This window comes from Carcharodon carcharias, chromosome 5 (genome assembly GCF_017639515.1).
Source record: "Carcharodon carcharias isolate sCarCar2 chromosome 5, sCarCar2.pri, whole genome shotgun sequence".
Classification (NCBI taxonomy): domain Eukaryota; kingdom Metazoa; phylum Chordata; class Chondrichthyes; order Lamniformes; family Lamnidae; genus Carcharodon; species Carcharodon carcharias.
In genome coordinates this window covers 22,226,923-22,254,122 of record NC_054471.1, presented here as the reverse complement: position 1 = coordinate 22,254,122, position 27,200 = coordinate 22,226,923, and the positions used below count along the sequence as shown (strand labels likewise).

Here is a 27,200-nt window from a genome sequence, read left to right as displayed (position 1 = left end):
ACTAAAGCGCCACTGTTGCACACCAACCAACATTTTCAACATGTTTAATGTTTTTTTCTTCCATTCCTTCCCTTAGTACTTACTCATGCTGCTGGGGTATGGTTCTTGCTGCCAGGAATATAGTTCCTGCTGCCCTCTGCTTGCTCACTTAAGTTGCCATTTGATGGAGGAGGTACATGGGATTAGAACTATTGTTTGGGGAAGGAGTTACACCAGCTGGCTGGACTGTGCAAGAGGCTTAAAAGAGAGCATGGCCAGGTTAGTCAACCACAGACAACAGGGCTGTCAAGTCCTATTCAGTTCTTAGAATCCACATGGCACTTTTTAGCAGGGGCCATGAGATTTTGCCGATAGAGCCCCTGCTGCCATGCTGCCTGAGACCAGCTAGCTGAGCAGAGGCCTGGAATAAAACTGGGAAATTGCTGGTGTGTGCGGCTAGTGCTGCACTCAGCCATCAAGGAAACAATCATTTGAGGATATCTATGGCGCATTTAAATTATGCTCGACTACCAGCTGAAAACAAAACTATTCATGAAACTGGTGTCTGCCCTACCCTCCACACAATAACCTTGAGTAAGAAAAATAGCTACAAAATAGAGGTGTGACAACGTCTCCTGTTCAGCTAGCTGTTTGCAATGCATTGGACTGACGCAAGTCTAATTCTTCCTGTTGCATCCTTCCCAGCCTCCTGTAGGTGGCGATCTATCCCTTCAACAGCTAAAAGTAGACAATCCAAATGTTCAGCTGAATTATCACCTACATTAGAGGAAGCGCATCGATGTCGTTAGCAAACCCTTGTTATTACATGTTATGCTTTAGAATTGCTCATTAGAATCAGCTCATTAGAATAGAAGGACCCAATTATATCTTAGAAACGTCACAAGACTGTTCACATTCATAGTTTGCGGTCTTTAGTCAGTCCGCAGCTCCTCAAAATTATACAATCATAAAACACAGGAGTCCACTCACCCCCTCATGCTGGTGCTGGCTATCCAATTAGTCCTATTCACTGCTTTTTCCCCATGGCCCCACAAATATTTATCAAATTCCCTTTTGAATTTTATTAAATCTTTTTCCACCTCTCAGGCAAAGGATTTCACATAACTACTCACTGGTCAGAACGGTCCTAGAAATCAACAAAGTCCGATATTGGGTCATACCTAGCACAAAGGAAGATGGTTGTGGTTGTTGGAGGTCAGTCATCTCAGCTCCAGGACATCACTGCTGGAGTTCCTCAGGGTAATGTCCTTGGCACAACCGTCTTCAGCTGCTTCATCAATGACCTTCCTTCCATCATAAGGTCAGAAGTGAGGATGTTCACTGATGATTGCACAATGTTCAGCACCATTCACAACTCCTCAGATACTGAAGCAGTCCATGTCCAAATGCAGCAAGACCTGGACATATTCAGGCTTGGGCTGACAAGTGGCAAGTAACATTCGCACCACACAAGTGTCAGGCAATGACCATCTCCAACAAGAGAGAATCCAACCATCGCCCCTTGATGTTCAATGGCATTACCTTCACTGAATCCCCTACTATCAACATCCTGGGGGTTACCATTGACCAGAAACTGAACTGGACTAGCCATATAAATACTGTGGCTACAAGAGCAGGTCAGAAGCTAGGAGTTGTGTGACGAGTAACTCACCTCCTGACTCCCCAAAGCCTGTCCACCATCTACAAGGCACAAGTCAGGAGTGTGATGGAATATCCCTCACTTTCCTGAATGAGTGCAGCTCCAACAACACTCAAGAAGCTCAACACTGTCCAGGACAAAGCAGCCCGCTTGATTGGCACCACATCCACAAACATTTACTCCCTCCAACACCGATGCACAGTAGCAGCAGTGTGTACCATGTACAAGATGCACTGCAGGAATTCGCCAAGGATCCTTTGACAGCATCTTCCAAACCCATGACCACTACCATCTAGAAGGACAAGGGCAGCAGATAGATGGGAAACCACCATCTGGAAGTTCCCCTCCAAGCCACTTGACCATCCTGACTTGGAAATATATCGCCGTTCATTCACTGTCACTGGGTCAAAATCCTGGAACTCCCTTCCTAACAGCAGTGTGGGTGTACCTACACCATATGGACTGCAGCGGTTCAAGAAGGCAGCTCACCATCACCATCTCAAGGGCAACTAGGAATGGGCAATATATGCTGATGTAGCCAGTGATGCCCACATCCTGTGAATGAATAAAAAGGGTGGGGAAATCAGCGTGTAACCTGCCGATGGCAATGGTGGTTTTTTCCTGCTGTAGCGTGTGCCATTTTGTTTAAAAAATTGAGAGGCACGGATTTCATAGCGGATCGCCGGCAGGGCAGCTTCTGATTCTCCCACCCCACCGTAACCACAGACCTTCAATACACTGGACGCCATATTTAAAGGCTGTCCCTGGGCAGAGCTAGCAATCTTCAAGGGACAGGAAGCTGCTGGGAACTGATGGCTGCCAAAAAGGGGAAACATGCTGCCCCCAAATTTAACGACACCTCCCTCGAGTGCCTACTGGATGCAGTGGATGCCTGCCACGATGTTCTCTACCCCCTCTCTGGGCAAAGAACCTCATCCAAGGTGACAAATCCAGCATGGGAGGTGGTGGCAGCGGTGGTCAGTGCCAACAGCTTCCAAAAGAGGACAGCCACCCAGTGCCGCTTTTGATAAGGTCCCGCATGGGAGACTGATAACAAAGGTAAGAGCCCATGGGATCCAAGGCAATTTGGCAAATTAGATCCAGAATTGGCTGAGTGGCAGGAAGCAGAGGGTGATGGTCGAGGGGTGTTTTTGTGACTGGATGCCTGTGTCCAGTGGGGTTCCACAGGGATCAGTGTTGGGTCCCTTGCTGTTTGTGGTATATATAAATGATTTAGACTTGAATGTAGGAGGGTTGATCAGTAAACTAGTGGATGACATGAAAATTGGTGGGGTGGTAAATAGTGAGGAGGATAGCCTTAGATTACAGGAGGATATAGACGGGCTGGTCAGATGGGCTGATCAGTGGCAAATGGAATTTAATCCGGATAAGTGTGAGGTGATGCACTTGGGCAGGACAAACAAGGCATGGGAATACACGATGAATGGTGGGAGCCTGGGAAGTTCCGAGGATCAGAGGGAGCTTGGTGTGAATGTCCACCGGTCTCTTAAGGTAGCGGGACAGGTAGATAAGGTGGTTAAGAAGGCATATGCAATGTTTGCCTTTATTAGTCAACACACAGAATATAAGAGCGGGGAGATTATGCTGGAACTTTATAAAACGCTGGTTAGACCACAGCTAGAGTATTACGTGCAGTTCTGGAATCCACACTATAGGAAGGATGTGATTGCACTAGAGAGAGTGCACAGGAGATTTACCAGGATGTTGCCTGGGCTGGAGAGTTTTGTTATGAGGAGAGATTGAATGGACTGGGGTTATTTTCCCTGAAGCAGAGGAGATTGAGGGGGCACATGACTGAGGTGTATAAAATTATGAGGGGCATAGATAGGGCAGACAAGAAGGAACTTTTCCCCTTGGTGGAGGGATAACCAGATGGCATAGATTTAAGGTAAGGGGCAGGAGGTTTAGAGGGGACATGAGGAAGAATTTTTTCACCCAGAGGGTGGTGGGAATCTGGAACTCACTGCCTGAAAGGGAGGTAGAGGCAGAAACCTTCATAACATTTAAGAATTATTTGGATGTGCACTTGCAACGCCATGGCATACAAGGCTATGGGCCTAGCGCTGGAAAATGGGATTAGAATAGGTCTTTGTTTGACTGATGCAGACTTGATGGACCGAAGGGCCTTTTTCTGTGCTGTAGACCTCTATGACTAAGATAAATGTTCTCCTCCGTTCCGCCAGGGTACGTCACTCTTCTCATCACTCTCAATTTACACACTCACAAACCCATTACACATCCACAGGGATTTCAATCACTTCCAGGTCAAGGAACATCACCATTCACTCTCTCATACACACCTTCATCTGGCCTGTGAATCGTGACCTCATCCTGTCCATGCCACCACTCAGCACCCACACATGCCAGGCATCCTCCTCATCTGACATTCTCTCCATCTGTATTCATGCATGGCAAGCTGTCACACAAGGAGAGGTTGCAGACTGGTGGAGGAGCGCCTGATACCAAGGTTTCAAAATAGAGCCATGCAGCTGGCTGCCGACGATCTGGACCGTTCCTGTGATGACGTCGAGGTTGACGGCCAAGTGAGGATCCAGTACTGACCCCAGCAGCTTCAGCTTCGCAAGCCGAGGAGGGTGCCACTGCCACACAGCAGGGCCCCAAAAGCAGGCCGGGGCCCTCCAGGTCTCAGCCCTCCAGAGGACACCCGCCAAAGTCATCACAGACAGGGCGTAGCAGTCAGCAGGCCACCTCACCTGTAGGTGTCAAAGGAGCATCAAGATATAGTGGCAGGAATAGAAAGGTCAAGAATGGGTGTTTATCACTTGTACTTAATGTTGACCATTGTAAATACAGTCCCAAAAATGTCTCATCTCAGTGTGTGCTCTCAGTACCTTAAAGGTGGATCTGCACCCCCTCTCTCCACCCCACCCCCATCTCGACACCACTACTGACAGGTGAAGCTGTGGTGCTGAAGGGAAGAGGTGATGAAGCCTGCCAAAGGATCAAGTTGTCTTGTCCATGTCAAAGTCCATGTGCCTGCTGTGTCTCAGCAGCTTCTCCACGATATGAGCCTCATCACAGAGCGCATGTGCGCTGCCCTCAGCTAGGCTGGTGTCAAGATGTTCCCAGTTGCAATGTGAAGATCTCAGGAGTGTCCTCACTGCGTCTCATCATCATCCTACTAGAATCTTGCGGCAATGAGGGCCTCATGAGTAAGCCTGCCTCATCTGGCCAATGCAATAGCCTCATTGCCTGCATCCTCACCTTCCAGGACTTCATCAACCTCATCCCCTTCATCTCCTCATCGGAGGACACATGAAGCTCTTGCATCTCCTCATCATCCAGGTCCTCCTCCACTGCATCACCAAGTTGTGTAATGTGCAGCAAGCCACTATGATGCATGACACCCTCTGGGGAGTGTACTGGAGTGCTCCGTCAGATCTGTCCAGGCACCAGAACCTCATTTCCAGGATGTCAATGGTGTGCTCAACCAAACTGCCCAGGAGACTGAGGCTGCTGCACGGGCATCATCAGCCACGTCCTTCGTGGGTAGACCTTGTGCCCAAGGACCCAATTCTGCATCCTGTGTGGTCCCTGAAAGATGTCAGGGAGACCTGCTGAGGATGTACGAGTCATGGATGCTTCCAGGGTATCTTGTACACAGATGCATGACCCATTTGTTATGGTTGCAGACTAGCTCAACATTGAGAGAGTGGAAGCCTTTGTGGTTCACATACTGGACTGCTTGTTGCCAGGGAGATTTAAGAGCCACATGAGTGTAGTCAATGGCACCCTGCACCTGTGGGAATCCGGATATCTCAGCAAATCCCAGCGCTCTTGCTTCCTGGTTTGCTTGATCTCTGTTGAAGTTGGCAAAGTTGTGTGCCTTGGGAAAAAGGGGGTCTGTGACGTCCTGGATACATTTGTGCTTGGAGGTTTGTGAGTGGGTAAACAGAGTGCAGCTGAGGAAACTGAGAGCAGACTTAGAGTTTGGTCAGTGGGGGATTTCGGTGAAGGGATGAAGGAGGTGATGTGTCAAAGCTGCAGTTTGTGGGTATTCCTAGATAACGTTGTGATCCAGGGCAAACACGTCTGCAGTAAGTGTTTGTGGCTCGAGGGACTTCGGCTCAAAGTCATTGAGCTGGAGGCTGAGCTGCAGACTCTGCGACATATCAGGGAGAGGGAAAGTTACCTGGACGCTTTATACCAGGAGGCAGTCACACCATTTAGGATAGGGTCTTCTGATTTGGTCAGTGGTCAGGGACAGGAGGGTGTGACTGTGAGGGAGGCAGGTAAGAGGGCCCAGACGGTACGAGTGCCCAGACAGTACGAGTGCAGGAGTGTCAGTTTCTGCAATTGTCCAATAGGTCTGAGGTTCTCTCAGCTTGTTTGGATGAGAGCGGGGGCTGTGAGGTGGATGAGCAAACTGACCATGGCATGGAAGCCATTCAAGTGGGGGGAGCAAAACAATGTCATGGTAGCAGAGGACAGTATAGTGAGGGGGATTGACACTGTTCTCCGTAGCAAAGAGCGAGAGTCCAGACAGCAGTGTTGCCTGCCTGGTGCCTGGGTTCGGGACATCTGTTCAGGGCTGGAGAGGAACTTGTAGTGGAATGGGGAGGATCTGGTTGTCATGGTCCTTGTAGGTGCCAATGACATAGGTACAACTAGGAAAGAGTTCTGCATAAAGAGTATGAGGAGCTAGATACTAAATTGAAAAGCAGAACCTCAAAGGTTATAACCTCTAGATTATTACCTGAGCCGCATGCAAATTGGCACATGGTACAGAAAATTAGAGATAAACACTTGACTGGTGTGGCAGAAGTGGGTTCTGATTTGCGGAGCACTGGCACTAGTACTGGGGAAAATGGGGGGCTGTATCGTTGAGATGGTCTATACCTGAACTGTGTTGAGACCAGTGTTCTTGCAAATCGCATAACTAGGAAAGTAGAGCTGGTTTTAAACTAAATAGTGGGGGCAAGGGATCAGATGTGGAAAGATGTGGTATATCAAAGAGTGGAGACAAGGTAAGAAAGGAAAATAGTAATATGGGAAATGAGGGCCAGAGGACGTTAGGAAGCGCCACAGGGAAAAACCTAAGAATGCACCAAGAATCAAGACTAGATGTCACAAAGATAACAACAAGTCAAAACTAAAGGCTCTGGATCTGAATGCACTTAGCATTCATAACAAAGTAAACAAATTGATAGCGCACATTGAAGAAAATAAATACGATCTGATAGCCATTACCGAGACGTGGCTGCAGGATGACAAGGATTGGGTCCTAAATATTGAGGGGTATATGGCCTTCAAGAAGAAAAGGAAGCTAGGTAAAGATGGAGGGGTAGCACTGTTAATCAAGAATGGCATTTGTGCAATAGTTGGAAATGACCTTGGTTCAGGAGATCAGGATGTAGAATTGGTTTGGGTGGAGATGAGGAATAGTAGGGGAAAGAAGTCACTAGTGGGAGCGGTCTACAGGCCCCCTAACAGTAACCACTGTGTAGGACAAGGTATACAAGAAGAATTATTGTGTGCTTGTGATAAATGGATGGCAATAATCATGGGTGACTTTAATCTACACATAAACTGGAAAAGTCAGATTGGCAGTAGTAGCCAGGATGAGGAGTTCATAGTCTGCTTTCGAGATAGTTTCTTTGAGCAGCATGTTCTGGAACCAACCAGTGGGCAGGTTATATTAGACTTGGTAATGTGTAATTTGACAGGATTAATTAACGTCCTCAGAATAAAGGCACCCCTAGGTAGCAGCAACCACAATATCATTGAATTTTACACCCAGTATGAAACGGAGGAGAGTGGGTCTAAAATTAGTATTTTAAACTTAAATAAGAGCAACTATGTGGGCATGAAAGCCAAGCTAGCTGAAGTTAACTAGTTTACCGAAGAAAAAAGGCGAAAGGGAGGACCCATCATCCATGGTTAACTAAAGAAGTTAAGGAAAGCATCAAACTTAAGGAAAAAGCATATAACTGCACAAAGATGACTGGCAGATCAGATACCTGGTCAGAATATAAAGAACAGCAGAGAATAACTAAAAGGTTAATCAGGAGAAAGAAATTAGAGTATGAGAGGAAGTTAGCTAAAAATGTAAAAATGGATAGCAAGAGTTTCTAAAGGTGTTTAAAAGGGAAAAGAATAAGTAAAGTGAGTGTTGGCCCTCCAGACAGTGACAGTGGGGAGCTAATAGTTGATAATAAGGAAATGGCGGATGAAATGAACAAATATTTTGCTTCTGCCTTCACCATAGAGGATATAAAAACATTCCAGTAATAGCTGTAAATTAGGAGGTGGAGGAGAGAAAGAAACTTGGTGAAATTCCAATCACTAGGGAAGTAGTACTAAGCAAACTGATGGAGCTCCAGACTGACAAGTCTCCGGGTCCAGATGGAGTTCTTGCTAGGTCTTAAAAGAGGTGGCTAATGAGGTAGTAGGTGCGTTAGTGTTAATTTTCAAAAATTCGCTAGATTCTGGAAAGGTTCCATCAGTAGCAAATATAACCCCTCTATTCAAGAAGGGAGGGAGGCAGGAAACAGAAAACTATAGGCCAATTAGTTTGTCATCTGTCATGGGGAAAGTGTTAAGAGTTGATCATTAAGGTTATAGCTGGGAACTTAGAGGAACTCAAGGTAATCAGGAAGAGTCAGCATGGTTTTGTGAAAGGGAAATCATGTTCAACCAATTTATTGGAGTTCTTTGAAGGAATAACATGCACTGTGGATAAAGGGGATTTCCAGAAGGCATTTGATAAAGTGCCACATCAAAGGTTATTGTGGAAAATAAAAGCTCATGGTGTAAAATATTAGCCTGGATAGAGGATTAGCTGGCTAGCAGAAAACAGACAGTATGCAAAAATGGGTCTTTGTTCGATTGGCAGGATGTGACAAGTGGAGTCCTGCAGGGGTCTGTACTGGGGCCCCAACTTTTTACAATTTAAATCAATTAGATGAGGGGAGTAAAGGCAAGGTAGCTAAATTTGCAGACAACACAAAGATAGGTAGGAAAGTATGTTGTGAAGGAGACACAAGGAGTTTGCAGACGGATATAGATAAGTTGATTGAGTAGGCAAAAATCTGGGCAGATGGAGTATAATGTGGGAAAATGTGAAGTTGTTCACTGGCAGAAGAATAAAAAGCAGAGTGTTACTTAAATGAAGAATGGTTGCAGAATTCCGAGGTGCAGGGGGGTCTAGGTGTTCTCATGCATGAGTCACAAGAAGTTAGTATGCAGGTACAGCAAGTAATCAAGAAGGTTAATGGAATGCTATCCTTTATTATGAGAGGAACTGAACATAAAAGTAAGGATGCTATGCTTATACAGGGTATTGGTGAGATTGCATCTTGAATACTGTGTGCAGTTTTGGTCTCCTTATTTAAGGAAGGATGTAGATACGCTGGAGGTGGTTCAGAGGAGGTTTACTAGACTGATACCTGGAATGAGTGGGTTGTCTTATGAGGATAGGTTGGACAGGCTGGGCTTGTTTCCACTGGAGTTTAGAAAAGTGAGGGGTGACTTCATTGAAGTATATAATATCCTAATAAAAACAAAAAACTGTGGATGCTGGAAATCCAAAACAAAAACAGAATTACCTGGAAAAACTCAGCAGGTCTGGCAGCATCGGTGGAGAAGAAAAGAGTTGACGTTTCGAGTCCTCATGACCCTTCAACAGAACTGAGTAATATTAGGAGAGGGGTGAAATATAAGCTGGTTTAAGGTGAGGGGGGAGAAGTGGGGTGGGGGGGGGGGTGGTTGTAGGGACAGTCAAGCAGTGATAGGAGCAGATAATCAAAAGATGTCACAGACAAAAGAACAAAGAGGTGTTGAAGGTGGTGATATTATCTAAACGAATGTGCTAATTAAGAATGGATGGCAGGACATTCAAGGTACAGCTGTAGTAGCTAGAGCTGTACCGTGTGTGTCCTGCCATCCATTCCTAATCAGCACATTCATTTAGATAATATCACCACCTTCAACACCTCTTTCTTCTTTCGTCTGTGACATCTTTTGATTATCTGCTCCTATCACTGCTTGACTGTCCCTACAACCATAGCACAACCCCGCCCCGTCCCCAATCTTCCCCCCCCAACTCCCAAACACCCCCCCCCCACTTCTCCTCCCCCACCCCACCACCTTAAACCAGCTTATATTTCACCCCTCTCCTGATATTACTCAGTTCTGTTGAAGGATCATGAGGACTCGAAACTTCAACTCTTGTCTTCTCCGCCGATGCTGCCAGACCTGCTGAGTTTTTCCAGGTAATTCTGTTTTTGTATATAACATCCTGACTGGTCTTGACAAGGTAGATGTAGAAAGGAAGTTTCCTCTTGTGGTGTAGTCCAGAGTTAGGGGGAACTTTATGGGCTGTCCTTTTAGGACAGAGATGAGGAGAAATTTTTTCTCTCAGAGGGTTGTGTGGCTTTGGAACCCCCTGCCTCAAAAGGCAGCATCACTGAATATTTTTAAGGCAGAGGTAGATAGATTCTTGTTAGGCAAGGGAATCAAAGGTTATCGGGGTAGATGGGAATGTGGAACTTGAAACACAAACAGATCAGCCATGATCTTATTGAACGGCAGAGCAGACTCAAGGGCTGAGTGGCCTACTTCTGCTCCTATTTCTGCTGTAGAAATTGAGTGCAGCAGTAATTTTAACTGCCATGGGCTGTGGATGCCCTCTGAGACCCCATGGTGCCAAATCCTGCAGAAGGTGGCATGTGTCCGTGACCAGTTCCCAATGCACAGGCGTTGGCGGCACTGGTTCTCGCTCATCTACAGATAGCGCATGCGCCATCTATAGACCCTGAGCCTAGCGATGTGCCTCTGAATGACGACTCTGTGGGGTACATCCTCTGCATGCCCCTTGGTCTTCAGGGTTCTGCTCCTCCCTTTGGTGAGCCAGGTGCCTCCGTCGCATTCTTCGCCTTCTTCTCTCCTGCCTATAAGCAGGCAGGCAGGCAGACAACGAGATCATCAGGCTCCATGTTCCTGATGGTCTCCTCACTGCACTGTCAAAGAGAGAGGCGCAAGGGTCAGCAATTGTCACTTAAGGACCCCTCTTGGTCAAGTCATCACCTGCGGCTGCCCCTAAAGACGCTTCAACACATGCTGGAGAGTCCAGACCACCACATGGATGCCCTGTGTTTAGTGCGCATGATAGTTCTCCATGCCCCCACCCAGCACCTCCCCATACCACATAACCAAGTGGCAACAGCTTCAGCTACTCGACTGCATCCTGAACTCTCATCTCATGCTCAGGTATTGTCCTAACCTGCACTCCAAGGCTTCGCGGTTTGCTTAGACCATGAGGATGACTTTTCAATGTCAACTGAAAGATAATGCAAGGGACTTGGAGCACATCCCTCATCAGTGTTCGATGGCCACCTTTCCCAAGTGGATCCTCAAGCTTGCCTCAATGGTTCTGCAGCACTGTAGCACTCATTCAAGTTTGAAGTGTGTGCATGAAGGGTTAACTGTAGATAAGCAATTATTGGCACTGTCCAGAATTAGTGCAATTGAGTGGGCACAGTTGCCCCTGACTCCAAGCATGTCAATTGAGCTCAAGCTACATGCTTACAACTGCAGAAGAGTTCTCATCTTTGACTCGTTTTGCCACTTGCACAGCCGTTTTCTCCACCCCCCCCCCCCCCCCCCCCCCCCCCCCCCCCCCACCCCCCCCCCACCCCCCACCCCCCCCAGGCATGTGTTTCTGTTCAAACTTTGGTCTGTGCTGCCATGAGTGAGCGCCCCCCACCACCCGCCCCCCCCCAAACCCCAAAACCATTGCACTGCAGCCCTTACCCTGATGTTCCCTTCTCCCTGGCATTGTCGTCCCTGCCCGGAGGTTCCCTTCTCCCACTTCCCCTCTTGCACTGTAGCCCTTGTCCTGATGTTCCCTTCCCCGGCACTGTCGCCCTTGCCCCGGCATAACAAACCAGCCATGAAGAAGCCGCTGTGGAGGCTTGCCTGTGACCAACACTACCCCACCAACCTCAGAAACTGCAGAGCCGCTTCCTTGCATTGGGATCATCGCAAGCACTGCACAAAGTTGTGTCTACTCAGCTCCGAGTTCCCCTTGGAGTTCAGGTTACCAGGTGCATGCCTTTTAAAGGCAATTATAAATCATGCTATCGTAAAATCACACCGACGTGGGCTTTAAATATGATGTGGGGGATGATTCCTGTATGTGGCCTCAATAATGAGATACAGATATGTTGAAATTAAGTTCCCGACTTCTATTGGTGGAAACACAGCCTGCCATTGGTGGGGGGAGGGGACAATCACTTCGCCGGGAAACAGGCCTACGGCCTTCCCACACAATTCTCTGATCTCACCACCGACCACACCTGAAACAATTGGGCGTGGGAAATCCTGGCCACTGTCTATAAAATAATCTCTCCTCATCTGCCCTCTGTTTCTTTTGGCAATTATTTTAAACCTGTGTCTTCTGGTTATTGATCCTCCTGCCTTTGAAAACAGTTTCTCCCTACTGTTTAAAATAATTCACACAAAGTAAGTTCACGCTAAGTTCAGCGACATTCCATGTTTGCAAATAAATGACATGCTCATTTTGTGCACAGCAACCTCCCATAAAAGTAATGGGAAGAATGACCTGCTAAACCAGTTTCTGACAGTGTTAGACAAGGGAACGTTAGCCAGGTCACTGCGAGAATTGCCCGTCCTTCTGTGGATTCTATTGTGGAATATTGACTGCCCTCTGCACCCAAAAATTGAAAGCAAAAGTGTTTAAATACCCCTCCCAGCAAAAAACCATGAAGTTCCAGTGATGATATGAACAAGCAGAGCTGCTGACAGCAACTGGAACAACAGAATATAATTCTCACTGTTTATCCAGCTGTGGTCTAACTTTACAGTAGTGTCAATAGCTGTTACTAAATACATCATTGCAATGCAGTCTAACTACTGGAACTGGAGATGATGTTTTAATTGCTCGGTGTTGAATGCTGAACTGCAGGTCATCCCACTCATGTCCAGTGGTGAGTGTGATTTGATCTTGATCTTGACCGATGTAACAACTATTTATAAATTAAATTGTATCTGCTCATCTCTTTGCTTTATTTCTTGCTCCCCCAATAACATGCATTTCTAGCAGAAGTCACTGGATAGTGGCAGCCACATCTGCTGTTTTCTTCCTTACTCCTGTGGTGGTGTAGATGCTCATGATCCTAAGATCCACCTAGAAACTACAAAGCTACATTAAAGGGAATAAGGTTGCATTGATCTTTAGAATTTGATGCAGCTTCAGTTACTTCAGAGAAAAAGGTAAATCACTCACCAGCAGTGGGTCAGAGAAGTCTGGAAGGTCTGGTACCAGGATCCCAACCAGTGCACATATCACTATTAGCACTGTGCATAGCCCCAGGACCACCACTGGCCAGTCAGCAATTAGAGCTGCGTAGCTGTAAGGCGGAAACATCATCGTCACATCACACACAGTTTACAACATGGCATCTCTATTTCTTAGAATAAAACAGCGCAAATATCTAACTGTAGACTGGACTTCCAGAAAACTTTGCACCACGAGGAACCCAGACAAATATTTTTTTAAAAAGCACCATCAACTGAAGATTGAAGTAATAGTTCCAAAGGCTTGTATTCCTCCAGGATTTGATCAGGTGCTAATTTTTTTACATGTGACCATTGTAATGAATATCTAGTTCATGGTTCATGTTAGTACTTTAGAGGTAATGTTTAGTTCTGGGAAGATTAAAGTTTAACTATAAAAATTAGGATAGATGCAACTAAAGCAACTTAGAGTCTATTACAATTAAAAGGTTGGGGCCATGTTGACTTAAGGGGTTAACAGCTGGAAAGGTAAGACCATAAAACAGTAGGTGGACCTACTTAGCTGGAGAGATGCCTACATTGCTTGTAAAAAGGTGCAGTCCAGGGAGATGTTTTGTTTTAGGAGTTGGAGCTAAATTAGTTCAAAAGCATTCTGTGAACCCTAAAAGAATACATCTTCATGGAGATGGGCGGAGCTTAAGAAAGTTCTCTGGTTCCTATTTAGGTTAATGATCTGCGGTAGCAGAATAGGCTATTCCAAAAGGATGCTGCTTTTAGCAGGCTCCAGGCAGTTAAAGCTCAAAGAGGCCCTGGTAGCCAATAGTGCAGCTGTTGTTACAGTTTGGACTTTGTGTGGTTTGCAGCTCACAGAGAAGTCTTGGGGGATAAGAAGGTGGCAGAAGGTCACTGGTTCTGGGCTGGAGGTAGTTAAGGTTCAGGAGAAGCCCTAGGAGCCATCTATAGCTCTGTGCAGCCAAGAGGCTGAAGTCTGGAGAAACCCAGGGGCAGTGCTACCTTAGTGAAGCTACTGGTTTGCAAAAGAGTTGGAAATGTGCCAGTAATTAGAAGATGGAGTGCAGCTTTGTGAAGCCTGTGGAAAGCAGTCTCAGGAGAAGAGATTGAAACATCAGGAGGTGAGCAGTCATTGAGTCCAAGTCGGATAAATGCAAAATACTGTAGATGCTAGATCCAGCTCCACCTGCCCTGTACCCCCTTTAACAGTCTAAATTTCATCATATTTCCACTTCTCTTCAGCTCTGAAGAAGGGTCATACGGGCTCAAAACGTTAACTCTATTTCTCCCTCCACAGATGCTGCTAGACCTGCTGGGCTTTTCCAGCATTTTCTGTTTTTGTTTCGGTCCAAGTCGGAGTCACTTCTGAGGGAATTCACAGACTAGATCTTTGAAAGTGAGGAGATAAAATCCCTCATGGGGAGACAGTTTTAATGAGATTTTGTGACTCACAGGGAACACTGATGTCTGGGTCGGTTCCTGAGAAATCCGTGGGATTGGTCTTGGTCGCATCTGCATTTAATGGTGCAGTGTGGTATGTTTGCAGTTTGCCTGTGTATTCATATTTACCTCATGTTAATTCTGAATATTACAGTATAAGATATATATTGTAAATGGTATTATTTTCTGATTCTGTAAAGTTTGTTTTGGAATTTCATGGCTTTATTCTCCTAGTGGGTAACTGTGATTTCAAACTTTGTCTACTTTAAATAAAAAGTTACTGGTCCCTAACTGGATCATAACTCAAAAATAAAGTTAGCAAGTGTCATTTAAGAGGATAGAGAAATATCTAGCTGAAAACAGGAATGGAGCTGGTTGAAATAGATGGGGATAATCACTCTGTGGGCATGATGACAGTCGCTGTTGGGCTTGGAGAAGCAGGTTATTGAGGTCAATGTTGAATGGTAGGAGAATACTTTGGAGTTTTCATAAGATCAAAAGAAATAGGAGGAGTAGGCCATTCAGCCCCTTGAGCCTGCTCCACCATTCAATAAGATCATGCCAATCTGTTTGTGGCCTTTCCTAGAGCCCCCGCCCTCCCCCACCCATAACCCTTGACTCCCTTGTAGATTAAAAATCTGGAATTCTGAAATAAAAACAGGAAATGCTGAAAATCTATTTCAGCCTTGAATATATTCAATGATCCAGACTCCACTGCTCTCTGTGGAAGAGAATTCCAAAAGCTAATGACCCTCAGGGAAGAAATTCCTCCTCATCTTCTTAAATGGGAGGCTCCTTATTTTTAAACTGTGCCTCCTAGTTCTAGATTCCCCTTCGGAATATTATATGTTTCAATAAGATCACCTCTCATTCTTCTAAACTCCTGTGAATATAGGCCCAGCCTGCTCAACCTTTCCTCATCAAAAACCCCATCTCCCCAGAAATCCGCCTAGTGAACATTCACTGAACTGCCTCCAATGCAAGTAGATCCCTTCTCTAGTAAGGTGATAAAATCTGTATACAGTACTCCAGGTGCAGCCTCACAAAATTATAGCAAGGCTTTCCAACTTTTATATAAAAATCAAAATGCTGCAGATGCTGGAATTCTGAAATAAGAACAGAAAGTGCTGGAAATACTCATGAACTACATCTGTTCAAGATGACGGCTCAAGGGCAAATAGGGATGGACAATAAAAGCTGGCTTTGACAGCGATGCCCACGTCCTGTGAAAGAATTTTTAAAAGGTGATGGTGTAGTGGTAATATTAACTGACTAACAATCCAGGGGCCCAGGCTAATGCTCTGGGGAGATGGGTTCAAATCTCATCATACCAGTTGGTGGAATTTAAATTCAATGAATAAAAATCTGGAATTGAAAGCCAGTCTGTGATGGTGACCATGAAGCTATCATCAATTGTCATAAAAACCCATCTGGTTCACTGATATTCTTTAGGGAAGGAAATCCGCAATCCTTACCTGAGCTGGCCTATAAGTGACTCCAGACCGACAGCAATGTGGTTGACTCTTAACTGCCCTAGCAAGACAGTCAGTTGCGCAATTAGGGATGGGCAACAACTGCTGGCTTTACCAGCAACACCCATATCCCATGTAAGAATAAATTTTTTAAAACCTGGCCCCTCATTCCCCCCTCACTGGGTCCTGGCAGCCTTAACCAGGTGAAATCCCCACTTACTTTGGTGTCCAGCTTCAACGATGATCTCCATTGGGGATTGCCCAGCAATGACCCAGCAATCACTCCTGCCTAGCACTGCTGGGATCACAGAGCTGCCAGCCATCCGATTGGCCCGCAGCTCTTTGAGGCAGGACTTCCTGCCTGAGAAGTGAAAACCCTGACTTCATCCTATTAACGTTAAATGACAGTGGGGCAGCTGTTCTTCTCCCAGGCGAGATCCCCGCTGAATTTTTGCTGGGGAGGCCCCCCCCAGTTTAAAAATTTATTCTTACCAGCAACACATGTAATCCCATGTAAGGCCAGCAGTTGTGAGGGGAAGATTGAGGTCGGGAACCAAGGTGCCCTTAAAATCCAGCCCAAAAGCTCTACTTGCCAAAAAAGACAGCCATAGACAACTAAAGAAACAAAAAACATAGAAAATGCATACAAAAAAAAGCACAGATCCTTCCTTCCCAACTGCACACCCACTGCACCATTTCCCATTCTGCGTGGATTTATCTTGCTCAACTGCAGGATAGACTTTCAATATTTAAGACCACTTGCTCCAGGTTTCCATGAATGTTGCTAGCCCTGGAACCAGAATGTGTATCTGACTACTAATAAGTTATGCATAAAGCTTGGCAGAGGCACAACAATTAGCTCTAGATCCTGCTGAGGATGGAATTTCCTTTCAGAAAGGTTTGGCTCTGTTGAGTGTCTGTGGAACCCACCCAAGGGAAAAAGAAAGGTTGACAGTCCTATATTTAGAGTGCTTCTTCACAACTTGAACTTCCTGTGATATGTTAACAGACTGAACAAGAACAGACCACTGACTTCGGCACAGGGGCACGTCACACAAAAAAATGCAGGGCAATCAAATCAAACAGAATTAACTGTGGCGATTAAAAGTGAGGTCAATATGTGTTGAGGGTATTAAGGGATATGGAAGGAGGCAGGAACGTGGGATGCTAAAATATTAGTGGAATACGCTCAATGGATCAAATGGCTTATTCCTGATCCTATAACTCTCACTAGCTTAGCTGGTTAAGGCAGCAAATAGCTGAGCCATACTGAAGATACAGACTCAATCCCCCAAATATAAAATTAAAACAGAAAATGCTGCAAAAAGCAGGTCTGGCAGCATCTGTGGAGAGAGAAACAAAGTTAACGTTTTGAGCGCGTATGGCTCTTCTTCAGAGCTAAAAAGTAGAAATGCGATGGAACTTATTCTGTTTAAGAGGGGGTAGAGCAGGTGGAGCAAAACAGAAGATCAGGGATATGTGGGAAATAAGGAGAAGTTTGACAAAGATATCATGGACACAGGCCAAAGGGAGTGTTAATGGTAGTGCTGAAGACTATAGAAGGTGCTGATAGTGGCATAAAGGTAAGATAGCAGAATGTGTTACTAGCAGAACAAGGGTGAACTCTGTGAAAACAAGTGACAGATGGCCCTGTGTGGTTGGGGGTGGGGGGCTGGGAAAAAGGATTTTTTTTTCAAAATGAATAAATAAATAAACAAAAACAGGAAAATAATTCGATCAAAAAAGGGGTAAAGATGGAGGGGAGAGTTTATGGTCTTAATTCGTCGAACTCGATGTTAATTCCAGAAGGCTTTAAAGTGCCTAACTGAAAGATGAAGTGCTGTTCCCCCAGTTTTCGTTGGGCTTCACTGGAATCATGCAGCAGGCCAAGGACGGACATGTGGGCATGATAGCAGGATGGTGTGTTGTAATGGCAAACGACAGGAAGATCTGGGTCACGCTGGCAGACTGAGCAAAGGTGTTCCGCAAAGCGGTCACCCAGTTTGCGTTTAGACTTCCCAATGTAGAGGAGACTGCATTGGGAGCAGCGAATACAGTAGACCAAACTGAAGGAGGAGCAAGTGAAGTGCTGCTTCACCTGGAAGGAGTGTTTGGGGCCTTGGACGGTGAGGATGGAGGAGGTAAAGGGGCAGGCATTGCACCTTCTCTATCTCCCTGACTCAATCCCCCTGTCTGTGCTGAATTAACCAATCTCACCTAAGAGTGGTGTTAGAGGTTGGGAATAAATTGGCTAGGGTGTCCATTCTAGTTATTGTGATTAAGAAAAAAAATTCATTCATGCGACATTGGTATTGTTGCCAAGGTCAACATTTATTACCCATCTCTAATTGCCCTCAAGAAGGTGGTGGTGCTGAGCTGCCTTCTTGAATGTGGGTCTGGAATCACAAACAGGCCAGAGTGGGAAAGGATGTCAGATTACCTTCCCTAAATAACATTACTGAACCAGATAGGTATTTACGACAATCTAGTGCTTTCATGGCCACCATTACAGACAAGCTTTTCAATTCCAGATTTATTTATTAATTGTATTTAAATACCCCCAGCAGCTGCAGTAGGATTTTAACCCGGGTTTCTGGATTATTAATCCAGTAACATAACCACTGTTACCATACTCCTGACTGTTATCCCCTATCCAGCAACCCAGAGATATGGGTGCAGATCTCAGGCAGAAGCAGATGGGACCTGGCTGACAGTAAAGGCTTATTTTGATTGGAGGTTAGTAAAGTAAAAAACAATTGTCCTCATGCTGTTTGAGAAATATTCCATCTCAGTGTTCTCAAATGTGCAATAATGTTGTTACGTTGTTACCTCCAGATGTCTATGCATAATACAGTTTCAAAAGTAGAGGAAAGGATAGCATAATCATGACATTCTTCCTCTGGGTATCTTTCACATTCTTAGTGGATATAGAATCATCGAGTATTTGTTGGAGTATCTGTGGCACCTAATGGTGGGAGAATGGTAGCACACAAGTTCCAAATTCTCCCAACAACTATTAAATCATGAATTCAATAAAAACAAAGTACTACGGATACTGGGAATCTGAAATAAGAACCGCAAACGCTGGAAATACTCAGCAAGTCAGGCAGCATCTGTGGAGAGAATAAAGTTAGCATTTCAGCTTGATGACCTTTCAACCTTCCAGTTCTGATGAAAGGTCACTGGCCTGAAATATTAATTGTTTCTCTCTCTGCAGATGCTGCCTGACATGCTTTTTGGCTTGATGTGCTGTGTATTACACAGACTAATATGATAATTTCTGCAGTTGCCAGCTCAGAATACTGTTATAATTATGAGGTTTTTGAGATTTTATATCTTGTGACTATAGCTTTAAATTTAAAGTAAATGAAGGGGTCATGTGGCCTTTTCTGCAGTTTGCCTGAGAGCAAGCCTGGGTGGTAGAGATCAAAGGAAGGCTCAGATTGTCTTACTGACAAGAAGGTGAAAGACATTTATGCTTGGAGACAGTAGCAGCAGTCTCTGAGTATGCCAGAATACCTCAGTATATCACGAATGCCTGAGTCTGCCAAAATCCCAGAAAGGTGTTTTAGGTATTGGGTTGTAAACAGTTACACTGTAAACTTTCCATTTACTTCTAAGATGAAAGGAGTTGGGATCAAAGATAGTTAATTACCATTTCTCTCTAGATACAAGGCTAATGTGCTTCATATTGCCATGTGGAAGAGGGAAGAAGAAGCCATAGTTGAGATTAGGTTACAGGCTTCCCTACAAATCCATGAATACCACAGATAGACAACAGTTGGGTCTGGGGTGGTCTGAAAGCTGGAGAGCAAGAGACTGAGACAGCCAGTTCTGCATCTGAAGCAGAGAAAACATTGACTCTACTGTTCACCATACAGAATCCAGGCGGGAGCTTGTTCAGACTGGGTGACCATGTTTGCAAGGGTTTAAAGGAGGCCAAAAGGTTCACCTGTTTTGGGCTAATGGGAAGGAAGCTGCAGTGTAACCCTCACAGTGAAAGTCAGTTCTGCAACCCACTGGAATCTGGGAGCAACTGTTTGCTATAAGGACTTTAATTCTGCAGAGATTACGATATAAGTATAAAAGAGAATATACCTTTCTGTAATTTAAAATACAAATTGCCTACAAAAAAAAAAAATTGAATACTGCTCTACACATATGGCCCCAGGTCTCAGACTGGAACTGGCTGGAAGCTCTGCACAAGGCATATTTGGCAGCAATGCTAGTACTCTAAGCCACTGACCTTCGGGGAAATCGGAAAGGCCTTGGAGCTCTGAAAGGAAAACACAAAGAAGGAAAGTTAAATGCACATGCTAAAAAGTGATCATTATTTTAATTAAAAAAACATTTCCCCACTTTTTTTCCTTTATTCTTTCATAGGATGAGGGTGTTGCTGGCAAGGTCAACATTTGTTGCCCATCCCTAATTGCACTTGAACTGAGGGCTTGCTAGGGCAGTTAAACGTCAACCACATTGCTGTGGTTCTGGAGTCACATGTAGGCTTGACTGGGTAAGGACAGCAGATTTCCTTCCCTACAGGACATTAGAGCACCAAACAGGCTTTTACACAATCAAAAACAGGAGTCATGGTCACCATTATTGAGGCTAGCTTTATATTCCAGATTTATTTAAGTTTAAATTTCACCAGAAGCCATGGTGGGATTTGAATAAGTGTTCCTAGGGCATTAGCCTGGGTCTCTGGATTACTAGTCCACCATCCCTCCCTAACTTCCCTGCCCTCCCCTTGTTTCACCCCAGGTAGGAGAGGTTGGGCCAACAATCTAAAAGTTATTAGGAGATAGGAGGATTAGCAGTAATCCCATGGGAACTCTCTCTGCAATCTTCCTCTCTTCTTTTGGGAAGGTTCATGTAGCATCTCCCTTCTGTAATACCACTTAACATTGATGACTGCCAGATTGGTAATATAGTACTGGATGACATACAAATCAGATCTCAATTGCGCGAAGCCAGTGCCTCAATGTGATGCTGCAAATATTACAACAACAACTTGCATTTATATAGCACATTTAACATAGTGAAACATCCCAAAGCAATTTCACAGAGGCAGTTATGAGACAAAAGTTAACACCGAGTCACATAGTAGTTTCTCAGGCTGGTGACCAAATATTGGTCAGTGAGGTTGGAATTGAGGAGCGTTCTAAAGGAGGAGAGAGAGGCAGAGAGGTTTACTGGGAAACTTCCACAACCAAATGGTAAAATGAAGGAAGCAAAGGTGGGTAGGAAAACATTATTGTCACACTGATGCTCAGTTGCTAAGTGTGCCTTGTGGTATTGTATGAGCCCTACAGACCAGGAGGCTCATGAGTTACATCTCTGATCTGTGTGAGATAGTTGATCTCAGCTGTGGCAGAGATGGGGGTTCAACATTGTCTGGGTAAAGAGAAGAAGGGCAGGTATTGCTCTGATCCTGAGCACTGCGTCAAGGGAGGACAATGCTCTAAAGGAAGGTCCTCGCCCTGAAATGTTAACTTTGTTTCTCTCTCCACAGATTCTGTTGGACCTGCTGAGTATTTCCAGCATTTTCAGTTTTTATTTCATATTTCAAGCTTCTGCAGTATTTTGCTTTTGTCCCAGCAGGAGTTACTTGTTTTAGCAGAGAAACCTGGCAGTGACTGAAACCTTTGGTATTTTTGGCCCCTCTCAGTAGGATTACAGTTGCAGTTTGGGAATAATGTAATTTACCATCTGTTCTTACAAGCAGCAATAATTGTTAAATAAACTTCCAAGAGCCTCTAAATCCTCTAGTGTACCCTGTAACCTATGTTGAGACAACCTATATCTCAGCTGTACAAACAGAGTGAATCAGCTGTTGATGAAGTCTCAGCTTGTCTAACAGGGAAACTGCTGCCTTCACCTCCCCAGTTTAAACACTTAAGCTGTGGCAGATTCTATTCACTGTTGCTCACTACAATTGTACTGAAGGCTGAACCAGAGCTACTGGCGGTTGGCTCCTTTACTGCTTTAAAGTGTGTGTTATGGACTGGCAAAAAAATACAAAGGGCATGACCGTCCCAGATTTGCACTGTGAAGTAGCCGGTGTGAAAAAGGACGTTTTACTTGCTGGTCGATGGATGCCCTTGCAAATGGAAAGTTGTCTCAAGTGGTGTTCCACAGGGCTCGATGTTGGGACCCTTGCTGTTTGTGTTATGTATTAACGATTTGGACATGAACGTGGCATGTACAATTGGGAAATTTGCAGATGACACAAAGATTGGCCAAGTAGTGGATAGTGTAGAGGATAGTCATAATCTCCAAAACGATATAGGTGGGCTGGTGGTGTGGGCGGTAAAGTGGCAGATGGATTTTAACATAGAGAAGTGTGAGGTCATACATTTAGGGAGGTCAAACAGTTACAGGAATTACACAATAAATGGGAATATACTAAGAGGGGTAGATGAAGAGAGAGATCTTGGCGTACAAGTACACAAGTCCCTGAAGGCAGCAGTTCAAGTAGACAAGGCTGTAAAGAAGGCATATGGAATGCTCTCCTTCATTGGCAAAGGTACAGAATATAAAAGTAAGGATATAATGTTGGAATTGTATAAAACACTGGTGAGGCCACAACTGGAGTATTGTGTGCAGTTCTGGTCACCATATGGAAGGATGTAATAGCTCTGGAGAGAGTGCAGAGGAGGTTCACAAGCATGTTGCCAGGATTAGAAAAAAGTATAGCTACGAGGAGGGATTAGATAGGTTGGGGTTATTTTCCTTAGAACAAAGAAGGCTGAGGGGTGACTTGATTGAGGTGTACAAAATTATGAGGGGAATAGATGGAGTGGACAGGATAAAATTGTTTCCCTTGGTGGAGAATTCTAGAACCAGGGGACATTGATTCAAGATAAGTGGCGGAAGGTGAAGGGGGACATGAGGAAGAACTTTTTTACGCAGAGGGTCGTGGGTGTCTGGAATCCGCTGCCCAAGTTGGTGGTAGAGGCAGAAACTCTAAACTCTTTTAAAAAGTACCTGGATCTGCACCTTAAGTGCTGTAAGCTGCAGGGCTATGGGCCGGGTGCTGGAAGGTGGGATTAGAAAGGGCACCTGGGTGTCCTCAGGCCGGCATGGACTAGATGGGCCGAGTGGCCTACTTCTGTGCTGTGACTTTTCTATGGTTCTATGGCTGCACTGGCGGGTTTTTGTGCTGTATCATCCCAATCCCGTCTCAGTAATCATGCATTCCCGGGAAACACACCATTTCGCTGGCGAGCGGCCTCCAATGCGCCCGTCACACTGTCACCTCACCGCTTCCTCACACCGGGACCCATATTTAAAGTGCAGCCGCGTGCACACCTCTCAGTGCTTCCAGCCCAGGAATGCTGCACAGGAAACATGGTCCTGAGAGGAAAGAAGACTGCAGCGCCCCCCCCCAGCCGATTCAGTGATACGTCCCTGGAATGTCTTTTGGACGCAGTGTCAGCCTGCCACGATGTCCTCTACCCCAGCTCTGGGAGAAGGCCAGCAAGCATGGTCACCAATCCTGCATGGGAGGCAGTGACAGTGGTGGTCAGCACCTACGGCCTGCAAAAGAGGACAGCCACCCAGTGCAGGAAGAGGATGAATGGTCTCCTCTGTCCTGCCAGGATAAGTCACTCTCCTCAACACTCTCAACTCACACACACCCCCACTCACCAGCCCACCACACATCCACAGGGATCTCACACCTCAGGAGAAAATATCACTAACTCTCACACACACCCTCACATCTCCATCAGGCTCATACCCTCTGGAGCTCACGTCCTCATCCTGTCCATAGCTCCATTCACCACACAAACATTCCAAGCGGTGCCATGTGACCTGTTCACACTCTCTCCATCTGTTTTCATGCAGGAGAAGCTGGCTGACAGCAGCAGGGAGAGGTCCCAGACCGGGAGTGAAGTGGTCCACATTAGGCCCCTCACTCACTTAGAGGAGTGTGCCATCACCCTGGCTGGTGAGGATATGGACCCTGCCTGTGGCAACGGCGGCTATTTCAATGTGTGATCCCATTCTTTCTGTCCATAGCCAGAGCCACTGAGTGATGATCAGGGCCTGGAATCCAGGGTCTTTTTTTATTTTTGCGGAATCCAGGGGTGCTGCAGCATCCAAAAGCTACCAGCTCCAAATCATACTAGTAATATTTTCCTCTGTTGTCCTCTCTTTTCTCCAATCTAAACCCCTACTCCACCTCCAGCCAGGAAGTTCCAAGTCTGTGCCAGTGCCATTCAGTGGATCATGGTTGATCTGTACCCAAATGCCTTGGTTCCATATCGCTTAATACTCCTGGCTAGCAATGAATTCATTACTCCCAGATTTTAAGTTATTAATTAAGCTAACATCTACTGCTTTTTATGGAAAGATTTCCACACTTCCATCAGTCTTTTTGAGAAGAAATGTTTCCTAACTTTTCTTTTGAATGGCCTGGCTCTGATTTTATGGTTGTGCCTCCTTATGCTAGACATTCCCATCAGTGCAAAATGCTTCTCTCTCTACCCTATCAACTTCTTTCAAAACCCTTAAAATCTCAATTAAATCAGCCCTTAATCTTGGACATGCCAAAGTTTATACACCTTGTTTATGTAATCCCTCCTCATAATTTGACCCTTAGAGCCCTGGCAACTTTCCGTTGAATCTGCATTGATGTCCTTTCGAGGCCAATATATTCTTTCTAAAATGTGGTGCCTAGAGCTACAGTGTTGAGGCAGAAAGCAAAGCCTACCTGATGTACAACATAAATCCAATAGCTAGGGATGCATTGTATGACTTGAAAGAAGCCAAGGTAGTCATGAAAAACACAGGTGACACAGCACAAATAAACAATGGATCAACGTATGTGAAGCAATTCGAACTGCCAGTGATGATGGAAATCTAAGTGCTACGTTTGATGGGATGAAGGGGGCATTTGGTCCTACCATCACTAAAGGTGCCTCTTTGAAATCAGCAGATGGTGAATAGTCACTGACAGGAGCAAATGGATGTACCACTGGGTCGAACACTACTCTGAGCTGTACTCTGTGAGACGAACAGCTTCCTGTCTGCAGAATTACCTGGAAAAACTCAGCAGGTCTGGCAGCATCGGCGGAGAAGAAAAGAGTTGACGTTTCGAGTCCTCATGACCCTTCGACAGAACTAGGTGAATCCCAGGAAGGGTTGAAATATAAGCTGGTTTAAGCTTATATTTCAACCCTTCCTGGGATTCACCTAGTTCTGTCGAAGGGTCATGAGGACTCGAAACGTCAACTCTTTTCTTCTCCGCCGATGCTGCTAGACCTGCTGAGTTTTCCCAGGTAATTCTGTTTTTGTTTTGGATTTCCAGCATCCGCAGTTTTTTGTTTTTTATATTAGCTTCCTGTCTGCACTTGAAGCTCTCCCACAACTTTCTGCCGTAGCCAAATCAGATGCAGAATCTTCATTGCTTGAGCTTCAAAAGGCTTTTGATTCCTTAGCAAGCAGAAAGACACTTGGAAAGGATGGAATTCCAGCCAAACTGCTTTAGTACAGAAAAGTTCCATCTGTTGCCACACCTTCATGACCTCCTTCTTCACTGTGGGAGGATGGGATCCCTTCCACAGGACATACGCTGATGCAAATATCATCATGTTATTAAAAAACAAAGGCGACAGAGAGGATTACAACAACCACAGGGATATCTCACTACTCAGCATCACTGGGGATGCTTTTGCTGGGGTCATTCTGAAAGAACTCCATCAACCAGTAATCCGAGTGTATCCAGAAGCAAGTGCAGTTTCTGTGCTGGCAGATCTATAATAGGCATGATCTTCCCCATACGCCAACTACGAGTGTAGGAAACACTGCATACCTCTCTACCTTACTTTTGTAGGTCTTGTGAAAGCATTTGACTCACTTTGCAGAACAGAGCTCTGCAAAATATTTGAAAAAACTCTGGCTGTCCGCCAAAGCTTCTTAGTCTCACCCAGTCCTTCCATGACAACATACATTGTACTGTACAGCTTGATGACCCAACTTCCAACAGTTTCAGGCTGAAGAATGGAGTCAAACAGGGCTGTGTATTAGCCACCACTTTGTTTTTCTTCTCTTTATTCTTTCATGGGATGTGCGCATTGCTGGCAAGGCCAGCATTTGTTACTATCCCTATCTGCTTTTCAAATGAGTGGCTTGCTGAGCCTTTTCAGAGGGCAGTTAAGAGTCAACAATATTGCTGTGGAACTGGAATTACATGTAGCCCAGTCCAGGCATATGGCATATTTCCTTCCCTAAAGGTCATTAGTAAACCAGAAGGGTTTTTTACAATAACTGATGATAGTTTTCATGGTCACCATTATTGAGACCAGATTCATTAATTGAATTTTTAAAATTCCATCAGCATCCATAGTGGGATTTGAACGCATGTCCCTAGGGGATTAGCATAGGACTCTGGATTACTAGTTCAGTGACATTACCAGAAGCCACTATCTCCCCATTTCTCTCCATCTTCCTGACTTTTGCCTTCCCTGCAGATATGAAAGGAGTTTACCTGCATACTAAGTCAGACAGCATGCTGGAGGATCTGTTCAGACTGGAAGTGAAGACAAAAACACAGCACATCTTGACCAGAGAAGTTCTCCATGCTGATGATGGCACTCACACAGAAGCTCAGCTGCAAAGAGGAATGGGTTTGTCTCTCCAATGCCTGTCATTTGTTTCCCTCATTATAAGTGGGAATACCATCACATGGAAGTTCCCCTCCAAGCCACAGGTCATCCTGACTTGGAAATATATCACCATTCCTTCACTGTCACTGAGTCAAAATCCTGGAACTCCCTCCCTAACAGCACTGTGGGTGTACCTACACCACAGGGACTGCAGCGGCTCAAGAAGGCAGCTCACCACCACCTTCTCAAGGGCAATAAATGCTGGCCTAACCAGCGATGCCCACATCCCATAAATGAATTTAAAAAAGGCTCTAGAAAACAGTGATTGTGGGACAGGGTGTCTGTCACATTTCTGCCCTCAATCAAAGCATTCCACTGGAAATGGTTAGCAAATTCTACTACCTTGGGTCCACAGTGACAGATATTATGACTTGATGCAGAATTCAATACACACATAGGGAAAGCAGCTATCACAGGCTGAACCTTAGAACAAAGATGCTGGTTTATTGTTTTCTCAGCATCTTGTTGTACCGATGAGAAGCATGGAGGACTTATAGCTATCAAGAAAGGAAGCTCAACAATTTTCATCTTCTCGCCATCTCACAGAAGGACAAAATCGCTTACATAAAAGCCCTCCCAAAAGCAAATCTCCTAAGTATGCTAGCACTCATCAAGCAGAGGCAACTTCGCTAGCTCAGGCATGTTTGCAGAATGGAAGACAGATGC

General features: G+C 45.3%; 1 protein-coding gene across 9 annotated transcripts in view; it reads right to left on the bottom strand.

The window, feature by feature from the left end:
- The window catches only part of disp1 (dispatched homolog 1 (Drosophila)), a 423,869-nt gene that overhangs the window by 19,066 nt on the left and 377,603 nt on the right, over window positions 1-27,200 (bottom strand). For all 9 annotated transcript variants that reach the window (XM_041188528.1, XM_041188529.1, XM_041188531.1 and 6 more), the window contains 2 exons: window positions 20,111-20,140; window positions 12,930-13,053 (listed from right to left, as the gene is read on the bottom strand). In XM_041188528.1, coding sequence (XP_041044462.1) covers window positions 12,930-13,053; window positions 20,111-20,140 — 154 coding nt within the window. The remainder of the gene's footprint in view (window positions 1-12,929; window positions 13,054-20,110; window positions 20,141-27,200) is intronic.